Consider the following 16,328-nt stretch of genomic DNA (forward strand, 5'->3'; position numbering starts at 1 on the left):
CTCGTAGGCACGACTAGAATTATTTTTTTTGGACAAACTATTAAAAAATAACCCTTCCAAACATCTTGACTATAAATCATTCATAGCGACTATTAAAATACTAAATTTACACGAGGCACATAAATGTATTATCGAATTATTTGAAGTGCAAATAATAAGACGAATAGAAGTGGTGCAAGTTGCAGAGTAAATCAGTTTGTGGCATACATCAATGACTAAATGAGATATATACTCTTTCGTTCGTCGTTGATTCATCAAATCAAATAAGTGATTCACTTTTTAGTAGGGGGCGAAAATGTTTTGAAAAGATCGCGAAAGAATTTAACCAGGACCACTTAAAAAAGCAAATTGAAAGTTCCAAACAAGTACGCGTTGGCAATTTCAAGCCAGCTTTTTCTCACAACAGTGTCGAAAACTATTGGGAATCGGACCCAAATTTTCAAATGTACGAAATTCAAATGGCAAGTTCCAACCCCACCCTTTCAAAGTCTCTCCAAATTTTAATTATTTTCCAAGAGAAAATGTCAACTGTAATTATTGTTTGAAAACAATTGAAAATTGTGGAAGTTTCAGAAACCTCTGTTCTTTGGACGGCCAAGTCCAAAGTCTTTGTTCAGAGCTTCTGGGGTAATGAAGGTTTGTGGGTTCCGAAGCAAACTTGAATAGGGTTTGGTTGGCTTTCTGGTTTGTGGGTTTTCGTTTTCGATGCTTAATAATATCTGGAAGGGCCTAAAGTTCAGTACTTGATCCTGCCAGAGCTGATGTTCTTGAGGTAGGTTATTCGAATTTTGGTTCTTTTTTTTTTATCTTTTCCATGCTGTTTGGTTGCTGAGAAAATAAAATAAATAGGAAAGAAAATACAGTTGACTTGCGGAAATCTAAATTGTTATGCTTCCAAGTTTATCATCTTTTTATTCAGTTTCTTGCTCCTGTTTGTTTATGATTTATGAGAAGTTTAAGGTACTAATTTGATGTGATTCTGGGATTTTTGGCCATTGTTGTTTCCAGAGGCATTAGGTTTGAGGAGAGTGATGGATTTAAGGAGAGGTAGAGGAAAAGAGAGAGTTTTCGGAGATCGAAAGGTTAATTCGATTAGTGGTAGTTCATCAAGAACAGATAACAAGGAGGTTATGGTTGATAATTATGGTAATAATGTTAGGGAAAGGGTTAATGCTTTAAGGTTTGAGCAAAGAGGTGCAGCTATAGAAACTGAGTTTGTTGAAAAATACAGTCGAATTTCACAGTTCCCAATAGATAATTGGATGTCTGGAGATGAGATTGAAATGAACATGAGTAGGTCTATGTCTGTAAATTCAAGTGTAGGAGATGTTTCAGCCCACTTACAGAATTTTGCTGGGTCAGTGAGAGCAAAAGGAAGTATGGACCAGTTTCGGGGTGTAGAAAGAGATCGGTTTGATGGGTTTTACGCGAGCTCCAGGGTCGGGGCTCAGCGTGGAAGAATCCCAACTTCTGCTTATCCTGATGAGGGGCCTTCAAACTATAAGGTAGATTCTTTTGATGCTATGAGTGAAGTTGAAAATTTGGAGCAGGATCGAGCGGAGCTTCTAAGGAAGTTGGATGAGCTGAAGCAGAAACTGAGCAGATCTTATGATGTGGTAGATAAACCATGGGAACCGGTTCCTATGGAGAGGAGTAGGACCCCGCCTGATCCTTATGGTGACCGGTTAACTTATAATCTTTCCATGCAGCCTTACGCTGTGGACGAGCAGATGACAAGGCCCCCTTACTTAAACTATAGTCATGGACATGTTCCTTTTATGGGTTATCGTAACATGGATACGCCAAACTTCTATCCTCCTCAAAGGCATCCCTTGAATGCAATTCCAGAATATGAGGATCCATCTCAGCAACAAATGAAACGGAGGCCTCCCCCTCATCTACTCCAGTACCCAAGACCACAATCTCATGAGTACTTTATGGGGCAGCGCATGGAATTCAATTCAAATCCACATGATAACACTTCTCACTCGCCTGCTTGCTCTTGTTTAGGATGCTACAACCAGAATCGGGTAGCTTCACCCCAAGTCTCGCTTGATGATTTTGGGAATCGAAGGGTTCCAAAAGCTCCGGTTAGTTTGAATACCTACCAACAAGTCAAGCCACATGATTATAATCCCCGACATGCTAGTCCTCCTCCATTGCACACAAGATGGCAAAGCGACTTTGATTCAGAACCAAGAAGCGCAATGGCAGTTAATAGGCGTGGACGAATCTTCCATCCTGTAGCAGGAGGTGCCCCATTCATCACATGCTTTAGTTGCTTTGAAGTACTGAAACTTCCTAGAAAACTTAAGAATACGAATAATAATCAGTCAAAACTGCGGTGTGGTTCCTGTTCAACAGTTATCTCACTTGAAATCAAGAGTAAAAAGCTCATTACTTCTGCTCCTAAAGATTCCAAGCAACAATCTTCTGAGGTTGATCAAAGTTCTAACGAGGCATTAAAAGGCAGCATTTCAAGTCATCATGGTAGTCCGAATGCAGGTGACACCAAATCCTGCTGTGATGATTTAGATCATTCTGATCATTACTTGCCATCCATAGAAACCAAAGACAATTTACTGACAGAAGCATTAAAAGGCAGCATTTCAAGTCTTCATGGTAGTCCGAATGCAGGTGACATCAAATCCCGCTGTGATGATTTAGATCATTCTGATCATAACTTGCCATCCATAGAAACCAAAGACAATTTACTGACAGAAGATCAGACGCTGAACGTGGATGAATCTGAGAAGAGGCAAGGTCTTACTTCAACATCTTCCATCTCTTCCAAGAAGGAGGAGGAGGAGGAGGAGGAGGAGGAGGAGGTGGAGATATCAGATTGTGTAATCGCAAATAGAGATGTTCCCGACTCTGCTGAGTTGCTAAAAAAAGATTCATTTTCTCCAAAGCGTCCAGGTTCGCCTCTTTGGGAGCAGTCTGATAGTCCTAAACGTGCAGTAAGCAGAGATGAGAAGGGAAATGATAGTGACTGCAAGAACCAAGACAAGGCACTCTTTAGAAAGATCATTTCTCCACAGAATTCCGTGAAAGATAGTTCAGTGGAAACTGACGTAGATGTTTCTTACAATGAATATCTCAATACCAACATTTCTCAAGACTCTGCAGAGGGAAGAAAAGAACAAGATCACCCCAAAATCGGCAAGGGTGCTGATTCCTTCTTGGTGGGTCTCATCAAAAAGAGCTTTAAAGATTTCTCAAAATCTAATCAAGCTGTGGAGAAAACAAGGCCTACTGTTTTTATTAATGGGCAACCTATACCGGATCATGTCGTTAAGAAAGCTGAAAAGCTCGCTGGCCCGATTCAACCTGGAGATTATTGGTAAGTCTGCGTGTTGCCTCCCAAGTTAAGTGTATGACATATCTAAATTCCTTTTAGCTGAAAGACTAACTTGTTTCGTGTCTCCATTTTTAACTAGGTATGACTTCAGAGCCGGATTCTGGGGTGTGATGGGCCAAACTTGCCTTGGCATAATTCCTGTGAGAACAATGAAATTTTGATTTGCAAATTTCCTTGTACATGGTTCATGTGGAATTATAAATAAAGCATTCACGTTGTCTTGCAGCCTTTTATTGAAGAATTCTATTACCCCATTCCAACAAATTGTGCTGCTGGCAATACCAGTGTCTACGTAAATGGGAGAGAGCTACATCAGAGAGATTTGGACCTACTTGCAAGCAGAGGACTACCAACTACAAGAGATAAATTTTATATCGTCGAAATGTCTGGGAGAGTTGTGGATGAGGACTCTGGGAAAGAGTTAAAAAGCCTTGGCAAACTTGCCCCCTCGTAAGTCCTTGTTCATATTTAAGTTTGATTACAGTCGCATGTGATTACAGTCTTCTTTTTAAGATTCCAACGTAAAGAAAAATGCACGATTGATATCAAAAACCATTTGGCTTGATCCTTAATTGGCTATTGTCCTGTGTCTGCGAGTCTAAACTAAGATTACTGTCATTTTCTTGCTTTGCTAATATATCAACCTTCATAAGTAAAGATGTTTTGTTATCAGCTTGCCTGTTTTCTTTTCATTTAGTTATTTGTATTCTTATTGATTCATTCATGACCGTTGACGTTTTATTGGACAGAGTTGAGAAGGCAAAGCGGGGATTCGGCATGAAAGTCCCCAGAATGGTTGTGTGAATATTCACTTTTGTGGCTTCGATTTCCTGATTTAAATTTCGTGTGTTGTTAATACTTTAAAGATGATAGTGACAGGTCAATCGCCGATTGCATTCTTGGCGTGTTCTTAGATCCTAGGTGTTTGTTAGTTCATACGGTTGTATCTTTGCGAGCGTAGGTGACTTGTTCAATTATCTTGTAGGCATTTTGATGCAGCAATTGTCCGTTGTATCATCCTTCTGTGTTGTGAGGCTAGATAGTTTTTTTATTTTTTTATCTTGCTGTATTTGTACATTCGGGTTTCGCTTTATCGAGCCTCGTTGTCCCGGCGAGATTGCTGCTACATTATACATTGCAAGGTACAGAACATATTGAACTTACGTAAACCAGTTTTTGTCAAGCCTCAACCAAGTAGATTTCAACTTTTCATCTTAAATAAGCATCTGATATGTGTACTGGTTTCTGATTCTGTCAAAGTAAGGGTGGTTTTTGTTCTATAAAATAAAAAATTAAATATTTGAGGAGGGAAATTTTGGATCTGATTGAAATGGAAGCCTACCTTCTAGTGAGTATTTGCAATCTAATGCCCATGACAAGCCAAGATCTCGCTATGATATGCCAATGATGTCGCGACAAGTCAACGACATATCTATGACATGCCAATCCTCGCAAGTTGTTGACAGAAAGCATGTCATTGACATCGCTATGTATCAATAACGAGGCTCGTCATAGAGAAAGTCTTAGGTCCAAAAGTCAGGCTATCTCATTCATTCGGCCTAAACTAAAAAAATCTCACATTGCACACCACGCATGATTTGAGGTTAACCACTATTTCATGTTTTGACTCCACCCGTCTCTCACACCCTCCAAATCAAAGGTGCCGTACCCAAAAACCTCTACTCGTCATGACATTCTCACCTAATTAGTTTTATTGTTGTCAACCAAATAATAAATATATCTTAATCAAGCTTGTATTACCTAATTAGTTGATCAAGTGAGCCTTAAATTGGATCAAAGAGTAGGTGGAGTGGTGCTTTCTAATACATGATTTTTGAAGATTTAATGATATTAGACAACAATGCAACATCAGTATACCTAACATCTCTACGTTTCGAAATACCAAAACAGCAATTAACACACACACACATGCTATTGTAAATCATCCGAGTTGTATTTGAGACGGTGAGCCTCTGAACTTTTGATGTATAAATAACAAATTGACGATCGATCGGCTATTTTTTATTATAAAAATATTAAGATGAATTATTTTACTGAAAAGGACCTAGCCAGTCTGCTAACAATTAAGAGAGAGCTCCATTTTAATCTAATATGTGTGACTCGCGTGCTAATATTTAACATAATGATGAAATTTTCAATTTTGGACATAAAACCTAATAGACTTCAACCACAAGGCCTAAATCTTTTTTTTTTTTACCACATGGGTTATCTTCCAACTATAATATCACCATGCGGACTAATAATCTAATTAGGCCTAATTTTTAATCTTCTTTTTAATGAGCATTAAATTTGTAATTACCAGCCACTTTCCCTAGCTCTCCATTTTTTTTTTTTTTGGAAAACATATGGGAGTGAGAAGTTGGAGAAAAATGTGAAAGAGAGAGAGTGATAGAGAAAGTTGGATTGGACTATTGGAAAGATGTTTATATTTTTATTATTTTTTTTTTAAAAAAATTAGCAATATGCCATGATGACATGTAAGTGAAAAAAAAAATACAACAAAATTTAATTTGTGCAAAATTATATTACTATCCATAATTTTATTTTGATATAAACAATACAATTATATTTTCACTTGTTCTAAGAGAATTTTGTTAATAATTAGTTTAAATGCTCTAAAAGTAATTAATCACTGGATTTACTCACTTTATCTTCTCTTTTTTTTTTTTTTTTCTTAAAGAGGGACAACTGGTGGCAAGTCACGGTTATCCACCCCTTCTGAGGGCCGGAAAGACTCATAGAGGCATTCTAGCATTCCCTGGTCACAAGTTTGGCTTCTACACTAGCAGTGGGTTTCAAATTCAAGACCTCCAATTTTTAATTTGAAAGAAGTCTCGCAATTCGGCCTTTTGTAACACTTGGCAAAAAATAAATATATATATATATATATGTAAATTATAGGAGTAAAATTATTTTAGCTCTTAAATATTAAATAATAATAAATAAAAAAACAGACAAAGGATGAGCTATATGTGTAGACATCCCAAACTTTTCCTCTTCTTCCCAACCATCACACAGTGGGGAACCAAGAGAATCTGATTTTGTTCATAAATTTTGGGGTGATGTGGGCAGTCTAGAGGGGTGAGTAAGCATTCTAAAATAGAGATGTAATGATGGGGTAAGAGAATATTTCTACCTCTCACAGAAAAAGTAGGAAAACGGAAATAGGGGAGCAAAGAGTGTGTCTGGTGTGTTCTTCAATTGGTACAAAATGTTAGCTCAAATTAGTTAATTTTCTATTTTCTTACCACTGGAACTTTGATTTCTAGAAAACTGCAGTTCGTGAGCCTCACTTTGGCTCTTGTTTTCCCTGAATCCATTACACATTTTTAAAAAGTCTTCTTATATATTTGAAATTAGACATGACAAGGAACAAAGCCCAATTTATTTCACCGATTTTGGTTAAGATCTTCTATGGAAAAATATGATTTGAAAATGTGAAAAGAATTTGGAAATTTGCGGATTCTCTGCAGAAAAAATTGTTTGTGAACTCAACTTTGGGGCTTGATTATTTTCTCCTCTTAAATCCGATTTGAGAAACTCTTGTTAGATTAGAAACTAGGTTTGTTAAACTTTAAAATCCAAGTAATTTCATCATTTTCCCATGGAGTTTTGAGGGATGAAAATGGGGCCACAATATGGGGACTTAAACTTGGTTCATCACGAGGTTGTGACAGAGGGGTATATTTGGGTAAACTTTTGATAGGCTGAAATTGAATCTTCATTTCAATTTTATACTAACTTTTATTATCATTTATGTGATTTTAGGCCTGGGAATGACTCCAAACACTTGACTATATTTCTCGATGATAGGTCTATATCATGTTTAATCTTTGTGATATTAGTAATTATACCTAATACAGTAGTAATGAAATGCTTGTACGAAATTGAATCATTTGATTGTTATGGTTGTGTTATGGGTTGATAGTTTCCTCTATGATGTATTTTATATATTGACTATGTTAAATGTTATTGTGTTTTGATGAATGGTTGAGCTATGTAGAATGGCTGGATTGAATATGTTGAGGTTTACAATTGTATCTGTGAAATTGAAATGCTCAGGTTGCATTACATGATACAGAGTCAAGTGTTGGGTTGAGTAAGGTTTTGGTTAAACAAAGTGTTGGAAACTTTTATATGTTCAAGCGTCGGGGGAAGGGCTTGAACGTATGGTTGGGCGTCGGGGGGAAGAGCCTATATTAATGAAACTAAAACTACTAATAAAATTTGGGGTTAAAGGAGGAATGGGAGTTAACTTATATTCTATGGTGTTCGAAACCAAGTGGTATAAGAATGGTATGGGACGTGCAAGTTTGGATGCCATAAATATAGGTTAGCGGGATTAGAAGGGAGTAAGTTCATGGGTACTTATTTGTCATATCATTTGTATTTTACCGTATTGTTTGATGCATGGCACTTTGATTAACTGTGATAAATGAACTTGAAGGGTATATGGTTCCTACAGGGCATGAAATGCTCACACCCTATTAGCTATTGCAGGTATTGGTATTGAGGAACATGATGATGACTCGTCTCTATATGAATAGCCATATCATATGTGTGTTGGTTCTTAGTTGTATGTAGAATAAAGTGTCTTAGTATCTTAAGAGTGTGTTATAAGAGTTGAACTCTTTAAACTTAAGATGTATTAAATAAACAGATCTAAATGAAATTTTAGATGGCTCTAGTTTCATCATACTTTGTTGTAATATTGCAATTTTTTTTTACTAAGATACTATTCATGCCCTCTTTCGATATCATTCTTATTTTCGGATTGGGGTGTGACACCTTTACCACTGGATCACCAGCTCATGGTTTACTCACTTTATCTTCACTCCCATGAAAAGGGATCATCTCCAAATCCCTTCCACAAAATCCACCCAATTTCCAAATCCTGACCCTTGAAATTTGATCCAACGATTAAAAATAGGGGGCATTTCTAAAAGTTATAATAATTTTAGCTGTTAAATCAAATTTCAAAACCCAAATTTGGGAATTAGGTGGATTTGATGGAAAGAATCCGGAGATGACCACTCCCACTGAACCAAAAGAAAATTACTAGAGTCCACATTGAACTAACGAGTATCCAAAGCGGCCAAAAATCCTAAAACCACACCACAAGAAAACCCCTCTTCGATCCAAAATCCAATCTTACATCTCAAAAGTTTTAAACTGTTTCTAGTCCCAATCAAACGATCATTCACCCACAACATTGAGAGAGAGGGAGAGAGAGAGAGCAACAAGCAAGCAGTGAAGGCAATGAAGCTGAATTGGATGCACTGGTTCAATCACAAGCACAAGCATTTGGTGAAGTTTGGAGTTGCAGTTCTTCTGATGGGTCTTGCTTTTCGTCTCTTTCTCTCCACCTCCAATAGGTTCTCGCCCAAATTAGAAGCCCCTTTTCCTGAGAAAACTGCGGATTCAGAGCATCCAATTGCTGTGCAGTTTCCACAAAACGAAGATCAGGATGAGATACCTTTTCCCGGAAAAGAAACACAATTTCCCGAGAAAGAAACCCATTTTCCCGAGAAAACTGGGGATTCAGAACCGCCAATTTCTGGGCTAGTTCCAGAAGATGGTGATCAGGACCAGATAGCTCCATCAAATGGTAATACTTGGATTCTCTTTAATGGGTTCTTGTTGGTTTTTCTATTTTGGTATTGTATGCATGAGAATTTAGTTTGGAGAGAATTGCTGTTATTGGAAAGTTTTTCTGTATGATTGAAATTTAGTTTACTTGAGATCTGCAGCTTGGGAATTTTTGATGGTTTTCGGTATAGTTTTTCTTTCTTGGTATCATTTCGGTTAATGTTTTGTTATTCCGCTAATTATTTTGATACTATTAGTTGAATGCCCCTTTTACTCTTCCTGGAATCTGTCATTTCAGATAGTAAATTCAATTGTAATTGCATTGAGTGAGTGAGTTTTCAACGGAAATAAAGTTTGTGCACCTGTGCAGGAAAGTGCGATATTTTCATTGGGGATTGGATTCCAAGTACTTCGGGTGCAGCTTACAATGAGAGCTGCCCCACGATTGAAAACCCTCAGAATTGCATAAGGAATGGACGGCCTGATACAGGGTATCTGTACTGGAAGTGGAAGCCACGATACTGTGATATACCAAAATTTGATCCAGGGAGATTCCTTGAAATGATGAGGAATAAATCATGGGCGTTGATTGGTGATTCAATATCTCGCAACCATGTCCAGTCGTTGCTGTGCATGCTCTCGACAGTATGTATTAAAATTCTTAAATCACATATAAATGTTGGCTTTGGATAAATGAACAGAAGGTTTAGTGATGAAACATAAAAAAGAAAATAACCCTCCATATTCTAAATGCTAGAGCCTCCATTTCTCCTAGAAGCTTAACGTGTTAGGATGTGGAGAATGTGTTTATTTCACAGTCAGATACTTCCCTTGCTACCCTTCCTATCTTCAAGTAATACATTTTCATGGTTTGTCTACCTCTTCTACTGAACTTGAATAAGTTATCATCTTTGAGCTGTAAAGTCAAATTAGTTCATCATAGATCAAGGTCAATAACTTTTGATCATAAACAAACCTTTTCGTTTCTGATCCCCTTGAGAATTTTTTTGGACTAATTCTGATAAAGTTTCAAATAACTCGTGAAGAACTTCTTTAAGCATTATAGCTAGTGTTCGCTCTTGTCTGTTGTTCTCATTTCACTAGAACTTCTGTAATATTTTGTTTTTGCACTTTTCCCAGCTTACCCACTTTATAGCTGCACCAGTCATTGTGCCTTCATTGGGGTTGAGCAACCCCACAACATGAAGTATAGTAAGGAAATATAAACATATACAGATATAGGGCCATGGTATACAAATATTTGCCAATGAAATTGTTTTATCTAGAAAAGTTAATTGAGGTGGTATAAAGTTGTTTTCCAACCCTCTATCCGTGTCCGTGTGTGCACACCCGCACGCATATAGTTTCCACTATAGCTGTAAAAAAAATACGTGTAGATTTATTTCTTACTTTTGTCTCCGGAATTTTGGTCCATGGTTCATCTGTTTACAACATGCCATCTTTAATGTTTGAGATTCTGGGTTGATAGAATAAATGGTTGCTTATTATACCATTTAAGCCTAGAATTTAACTTCTTTTAAGAGGTTGTTTCAAATTTGATTGAAACATTGTCCTTCAGGTTGAACAAGCCGTCCAAGTGTACCATGACAAGGATTACAGGTCCAGAAGATGGCACTTCCCCTCTTACAATTTTAGTGTCTCAGTTGTTTGGTCCCCATTCCTTGTCGAAGCTGCTATTTTTGAAGACTTTGATGGTGTGGCATCATCTGAAGTTGAGCTGCATCTTGACAAGCTTGATAAGAAATGGGTGGATGAGTACCACAGTTGGGACTACATGGTAATTTCAACAGGGAAATGGTTTCTCAAAACTGCAATCTACTACGAGGGCAATGAAGTTCTGGGATGCCATTACTGTCCTAAAAGGAATCTGACAGAGTTGGGGTTTGATTTTTCTTATCGCAAAGCTTTGAGCTTTGTAATGAACTTTATAGTAAAGTCAGATTACAAGGGCACAATCTTTTTTAGAACATCCACGCCTGATCACTTTGAGGGCGGGGAGTGGAATACTGGGGGAAATTGCAACAGAACGGCCCCAGCTAAAGAAGGTGAGGTTGAAGTGAAGGAAGTAAATAAGATTCTGCGTAACATTGAACTAGAGGAGTTTCAGAAGGCAGCTGCAGAAGCTTCTAAACATGGGGTGAATCTCAAACTCCTTGACCTTTTCCAACTTTCTTTGTTGAGGCCCGATGGACATCCAGGTCCATATAGACAGTATCATCCATTTGAACAAGGCAAAAACGCGAAGCTTCAGACTGATTGTTTGCATTGGTGCTTACCAGGACCTATAGAATCTTGGAACGATATATTAATGGAGATGATAGTAAATGGCTAAGAAAATCAACTACTTCGCTGCCGGAATTCTTATTTTCCCTTCTAGATCATGAGAGAGCATATAATGGATCCTGGTAAAGTTTTTTGCAGAAGTTTCAGATGAATCGTAAATTCCTTTTCTGCCTTGTTAACCACAATGCTTCATTCTTCTCCGGATGAACCGGTTCATCTTTGCCACAACTGAATCTTTACCAGTGTCTACCGTCCACTGACCTGTCATTTAGATCCTCATCTGTAGTTACAAAGAAAAGAACACTGCAAAAAGATCATCATCTACTGTGTGGGGGCTTAAAGATGTAGCAATAGAGAGCAGTTATCTGCACACCCAACAAGAATTCGACTCTCGCGGCATTGCCTTCCCCTCCATCGAGCAGAGCTGCAACCTCCGTCATTATTATATTCTATAAACTTGTAACTTTATAATCTTGATTCAGAAAACTGTTTTTTTTTTCTTCTTCTAATTTAATTTCATTGTTATTTCCCTAAAACAAGTCATATGGTACTTTATCTGCAGTAAATATGAAACATCATACAATTTTTTATGCAAAGCTTGCATGTTATCCAAATACATTCCTCATGGGGAACAATTACAAACATGGTTCAATACCGATTATTTTGTAACTAATACATTGCAGTGTAATCTTTTCTATTTGATACTTGCTACTTAATACACCCACGACCACCCTTCTCCTTCTCTGCAGAATATTGTCGTCTTCTTCCAGATCCTCAACACCACCGAACCTACTTAAAACTGGAGGCCATGGCTTCCAGATTTCATCTCCATCACTACTGGATAGTCATCTTCTGCCTTCTACTAGAGAAATTTTTTATTGTGACGAGACCATGGATGGTAGACCATGTATTTTTATGTAAGTGATGAAAAGTTTTATTTTTAAAGTTATTAATTTTTTAACACATATATCCCATTATATAACACATAGTGTATCACTCGTGTGCCGGTCAAACTAAAAAATCTCTACTATTAGACAACCTTTAATTGTTACACTCTAATTTCATACATCTGTTGACGATCCATTAAATTGACCATGAAGTGACGACGTCGACAATGTAGGATTCTTTTTTGGGAACTTTAACGAAAAGCACCCGGTACTGTTCACTTTAACGAAAAACCACATTTTTACACTAAAAAGTCAATCCTGGTACTATTCACTTTACCCTTTATTTTGTCCTTATCATTAAAACTCAAAGTTTTCAAGCCCTTTTCATTAGTTTTCCTTTCTTTTTTTATAGATTTGGATCTCATTCGCATCTAAATTGTGGAGATTTTAAGGATTCTTACATCTTAGTTATCATCATATATCGTAAGGTTATAAATTATTTAACTTTTTTTTATTTTTAAATTAAACACAAATAATGCCTGATAAAAACTGATCTCACAATATACGATGAACGGTTAACATGTGAGGATCCTAGAATCCCCACAAAATGAATCCGAAGAGGATCCTATTCCCTTTTTTATGACATGGTTGTTAGATTTGTTCCACATGGCAAAAGAGAACAAATTTGTCCTCATAATTTTTTCTGGGCTCTTACTAAACCATTGCACCCACGACAACCCATCTCCATCTCTGCAGAATCTTGCCGTTTCCTTCCAGTTCCTCGACACCACCGAACCTACTTAAAACCAGAGGCCATGGCTTCCAGATTCCATCTCCGTCACTATTGGATCGTCATCTTCTACCTTCTACTAGGCAAGCTTTAATTGTTACACTCAAATTCACAAAATCAAGAAAAACACATTTTTGTTATTGAAATTAGAGCTTTTGCAGGTGGTGGTGGTAGTGCAGTGATGATTCGATATTAATCTATATTTTTATTCTAATCTTAATTATAATTTATTTGTTATTTTGATAGAATTTTGATACTTTATTTTATATTTCAATCGTAGAACATGTGAATTTACTTTAGGCAAAAAATGATGAAACGAAGGAATTGTAGAGTAATTCTAATTGGCGTGGGTTTGTAAGTCTTTCAAGATAATTGTTTCAAAATTCCAGATTTATTTCTAAGTCATTTGACCGTGATCAAAAGAAGGTTGATTTTGCAGTGCTGCCAGTTTGACATTGGGCTTATTTGAGCTATAAGTCACTGAAGATTGACTTTTTTTTTCTTGTTTGGGAAAAGTTCATTCTGCAAAATTTTAAAGGACATTTTATTTTTCCAACACCACCTTGCAGGTCTGATTTGGTCACAAAACGTGGGGAGTCTTTAGCTAACTAGATTACCCGATTTAAATAGGATTTTGTTTCCTAGTTTATTATTTTAATTGGGTTTTCCAGATTTTTTCAAAGACCTATTTCAGGTAGGATTCATATTTATTAGTTTATTTGTATGGTGAATTAGGATTCATATTTCTTTCTAATAATATTTTGCTTTTCAATTATGTTTATGCGTAATTAATTCTCTCTGCTAGTATGAACATGTAGTTTCCTTTCAATTCGCGTTTATGATGTTATACATGCATGCTTTGAATTATTAATCACGCGTTTAAACTATGCATATGTCTTAATGCTTTACCACCATTAGGATATTTAGACAAGTAATCGATTGCAATTTTTGTTAAAGTGTCACCCTAAAATTGATTAATGCTTCTTGTGAATGATAATTATAAGCTCACTTAAGGCGAATGCTACGTTCTTAAGTGTTGCATGGTTTTTAAAGGGTTTTCACAAAACTTAATGAGCCTTGCATACTTAGATTTAATATGAATACTTGCATGTATGATGTACATTCTAACTTGAATGCCACAAGTAGAATATGCATTAGAAAAACCTAATCTTCAAAGTTTGTATGTGTTAAACTCATAAGTAATTGGTAGAATTACATATGATTAGTAATGGTGACGGTTAAATCCTAATGCTTTTCACCCTTGCTTTTCTAAACGGGTTACTTTTACTTTGTTTAATTTATATTATTGTTGATTTAATTACTTTTACTTTCTTGCAATCTTTATTTTATTTTGGTATCTGAATTTTCATTATTTTGTAATAAATAACTAATCAAGAATTAGATTTAAACAAAAGTTATTTATATCAATTCTTGTGGAAAACGACATTGCCTTAACTAAATATACTACTATTAAATTGTTCTCTTGCAAATATTTTTAAGTGCTTTTAACCCTATTTTCATACGTGATAAAAATCCTATCATGCAGCAACACCGATGAGTCCCAGCAAAAACGTGTTGCTAGATCGGGTTAAGAGTAGGAGCCAGAGAAAGTTGAGGGAGGTCAACGATGTATTTTGGCGGGGGAAGACGGAATGCACCTGACTTCAGATTGTTTGGGTTAAAACTTGAACTTTGGGCTCAAAAGGGAGTCAGCCCAACAAGAAGACTAAGAGGAAGGGAACCTGAAGCCCAGCCAAAGCCCAGAAGGCAGAAAATGGCTTTTTTCCGACTAGGTGCAGATCATTTGCACCACTTGTTCACCTACCTAGAGACCAAGTGGTGTAGACCAGCCAACTAATCAGCCCAAAAGCACTTTACAGTGGCAGTACAAGTAAAAATCTGATGAGTCATTGCCCTTCAAGCTGCATTCGGGCAATGTTAAAGCTACAGAAGGCCAAACCAAACTGTCTATAAAAGAAGAAAGAGAAATCAGAGATGAGGACACTCAAACAAACAAACAAATACAAGCACAAACTCTGCTTAAGCTAGATTTGCTTTCAACGAAGTTGTAGTCAGCCCAAGCCTTCATCCCTTTCGGGATCAACCTTCACCCAAAGCCTTTGTAAAAGCTCTGCTACCTTGTCTAAATCTTGTTGTAGTATCGATTTCCTTCTGTAAACTCATCTCCCTATCCCTCTTTCTAAAGCTCTCAAGCCCATCTATAAATCACAAAGATAGGAAGTTGGAAGACGACCAGTCTTGCCCGACAAGGTGAAACCTTGCCCAACCCTCTTTGTTTTTTGTCTTTTCATTCATAAGTCTAGTAATATGTTGTATACTTCCATTTGTATCCAAGTTAGTTCCAGCAAGTTGATGATTAAAAGACTCTTCAGTGATTGAATCCGATTGGAATATGTAGTCACAACTTAAATCAGATCTAAGTTCTAAACCCTCAGGCATGTAAGATTGATCATCCAAAAGTCCTTGGTCTCAAGGCGTAAAAAAGAACCTTATGTGGACTTAACCCATCCACGACAGTCTTTGATAACAAGAAGTCCGAAGTTACTTGGGGCGCAAGTAATCGACCTATTTCCTAGTTTTATTTCTGTTATATTATGATTATCGTAGAACGTTTGAGTATAGAAGTAATTCTGATGGGAAGCCTCAAGGCCTACACCTAAGGCCCTACAAAGGCACCTATTTGGATGCATTCTGCTCTTCGAGCTCGGGTAATTAGAAGTATAATAGTCATAACACTTCTGCAACCAATGACTCAAACATTATATGTTCAAGTACTGTGTTAGTTATTGATGGGAAGCCTCAATGCCTACACCTAAGGCCCCACAAAGGCACCTTTCATAACTAAAATAGCCTCTCGGGTATATATACAATTAAAACTCAACATCTGTTTTACATCTGCCATGCTGAAGATGGCAGTGGCAGGCCTGAACACCTAAAAGTTAATCTTGATTGTGAGCCTCAAGGCCTACATCTAAGGCCCTACAAATGCACCTTTCAAAGTTAACCTTGTCCTTCTCTTTCAGCCTTGCCCGACAAGACCGCCAGTAAGCAGAAGCCCGACAAAAAACATTAGCCGGCACTAACCTCACGGGGAGCTGTGTGCTCGTCGGCTAGGAAACATTCCCAACGAAAATTCTAGCCACGAACACAGATTATGTAAATGTGATGTGCTTTAGTCTTACAAACATACATGGAGAAAAACAACTTAAAAAGCCGGAAGAAGAGAAAGACATGATCCTTTGGAACTTCCACACATAAGCAATTGAATGACACAAACAAAATTGAATCTGAGACAGAATATATGGTTATTCAAATTTAACACAAGAGTAAAACTAGTAGAATTCTAGAAATCCAG

The 16,328-nt window shown here is 37.0% G+C and overlaps 2 protein-coding genes across 2 annotated transcripts; both read left to right on the top strand.

The window, feature by feature from the left end:
• The first annotated feature begins 363 nt into the window (after positions 1-363).
• Positions 364-4,530, top strand: LOC114821005 (uncharacterized). The gene is made up of 5 exons (XM_029092557.2): positions 364-772; positions 1,009-3,343; positions 3,441-3,501; positions 3,588-3,811; positions 4,111-4,530. The coding sequence occupies exons 2-5, from the start codon at positions 1,032-1,034 to the stop codon at positions 4,163-4,165; spliced, it is 2,652 nt and encodes an 883-aa protein (XP_028948390.1). The 5' UTR covers positions 364-772; positions 1,009-1,031; the 3' UTR covers positions 4,166-4,530.
• Positions 4,531-8,415: 3,885 nt separating this feature from the next.
• LOC114819120 (protein trichome birefringence-like 23) lies at positions 8,416-11,871 on the top strand. The gene is made up of 3 exons (XM_029092655.2): positions 8,416-8,990; positions 9,342-9,616; positions 10,551-11,871. Exons 1-3 carry the CDS (start codon positions 8,642-8,644, stop codon positions 11,322-11,324), a joined length of 1,398 nt encoding a protein of 465 aa, XP_028948488.1. The 5' UTR covers positions 8,416-8,641; the 3' UTR covers positions 11,325-11,871.
• Positions 11,872-16,328: the final 4,457 nt, after the last annotated feature.

The sequence above is a fragment of the Malus domestica genome, chromosome 14 (assembly GCF_042453785.1).
Source record: "Malus domestica chromosome 14, GDT2T_hap1".
NCBI lineage: Eukaryota > Viridiplantae > Streptophyta > Magnoliopsida > Rosales > Rosaceae > Malus > Malus domestica.

Coding starts and splice junctions, on each gene's coding strand:
- LOC114821005 (XM_029092557.2), top strand. CDS start 1,032: ATGGATTTAAGGAGAGGTAGAGGAAAAGAGAGAGTTTTCGGAGATCGA. Junction 3,502..3,587: donor CTTGCCTTGGCATAATTCCT/GTGAGAACAATG, acceptor GTTGTCTTGCAG/CCTTTTATTGAAGAATTCTA. Junction 3,812..4,110: donor CTTGGCAAACTTGCCCCCTC/GTAAGTCCTTGT, acceptor TTTATTGGACAG/AGTTGAGAAGGCAAAGCGGG.
- LOC114819120 (XM_029092655.2), top strand. CDS start 8,642: ATGAAGCTGAATTGGATGCACTGGTTCAATCACAAGCACAAGCATTTG. Junction 8,991..9,341: donor CCAGATAGCTCCATCAAATG/GTAATACTTGGA, acceptor GCACCTGTGCAG/GAAAGTGCGATATTTTCATT. Junction 9,617..10,550: donor TGCTGTGCATGCTCTCGACA/GTATGTATTAAA, acceptor ATTGTCCTTCAG/GTTGAACAAGCCGTCCAAGT.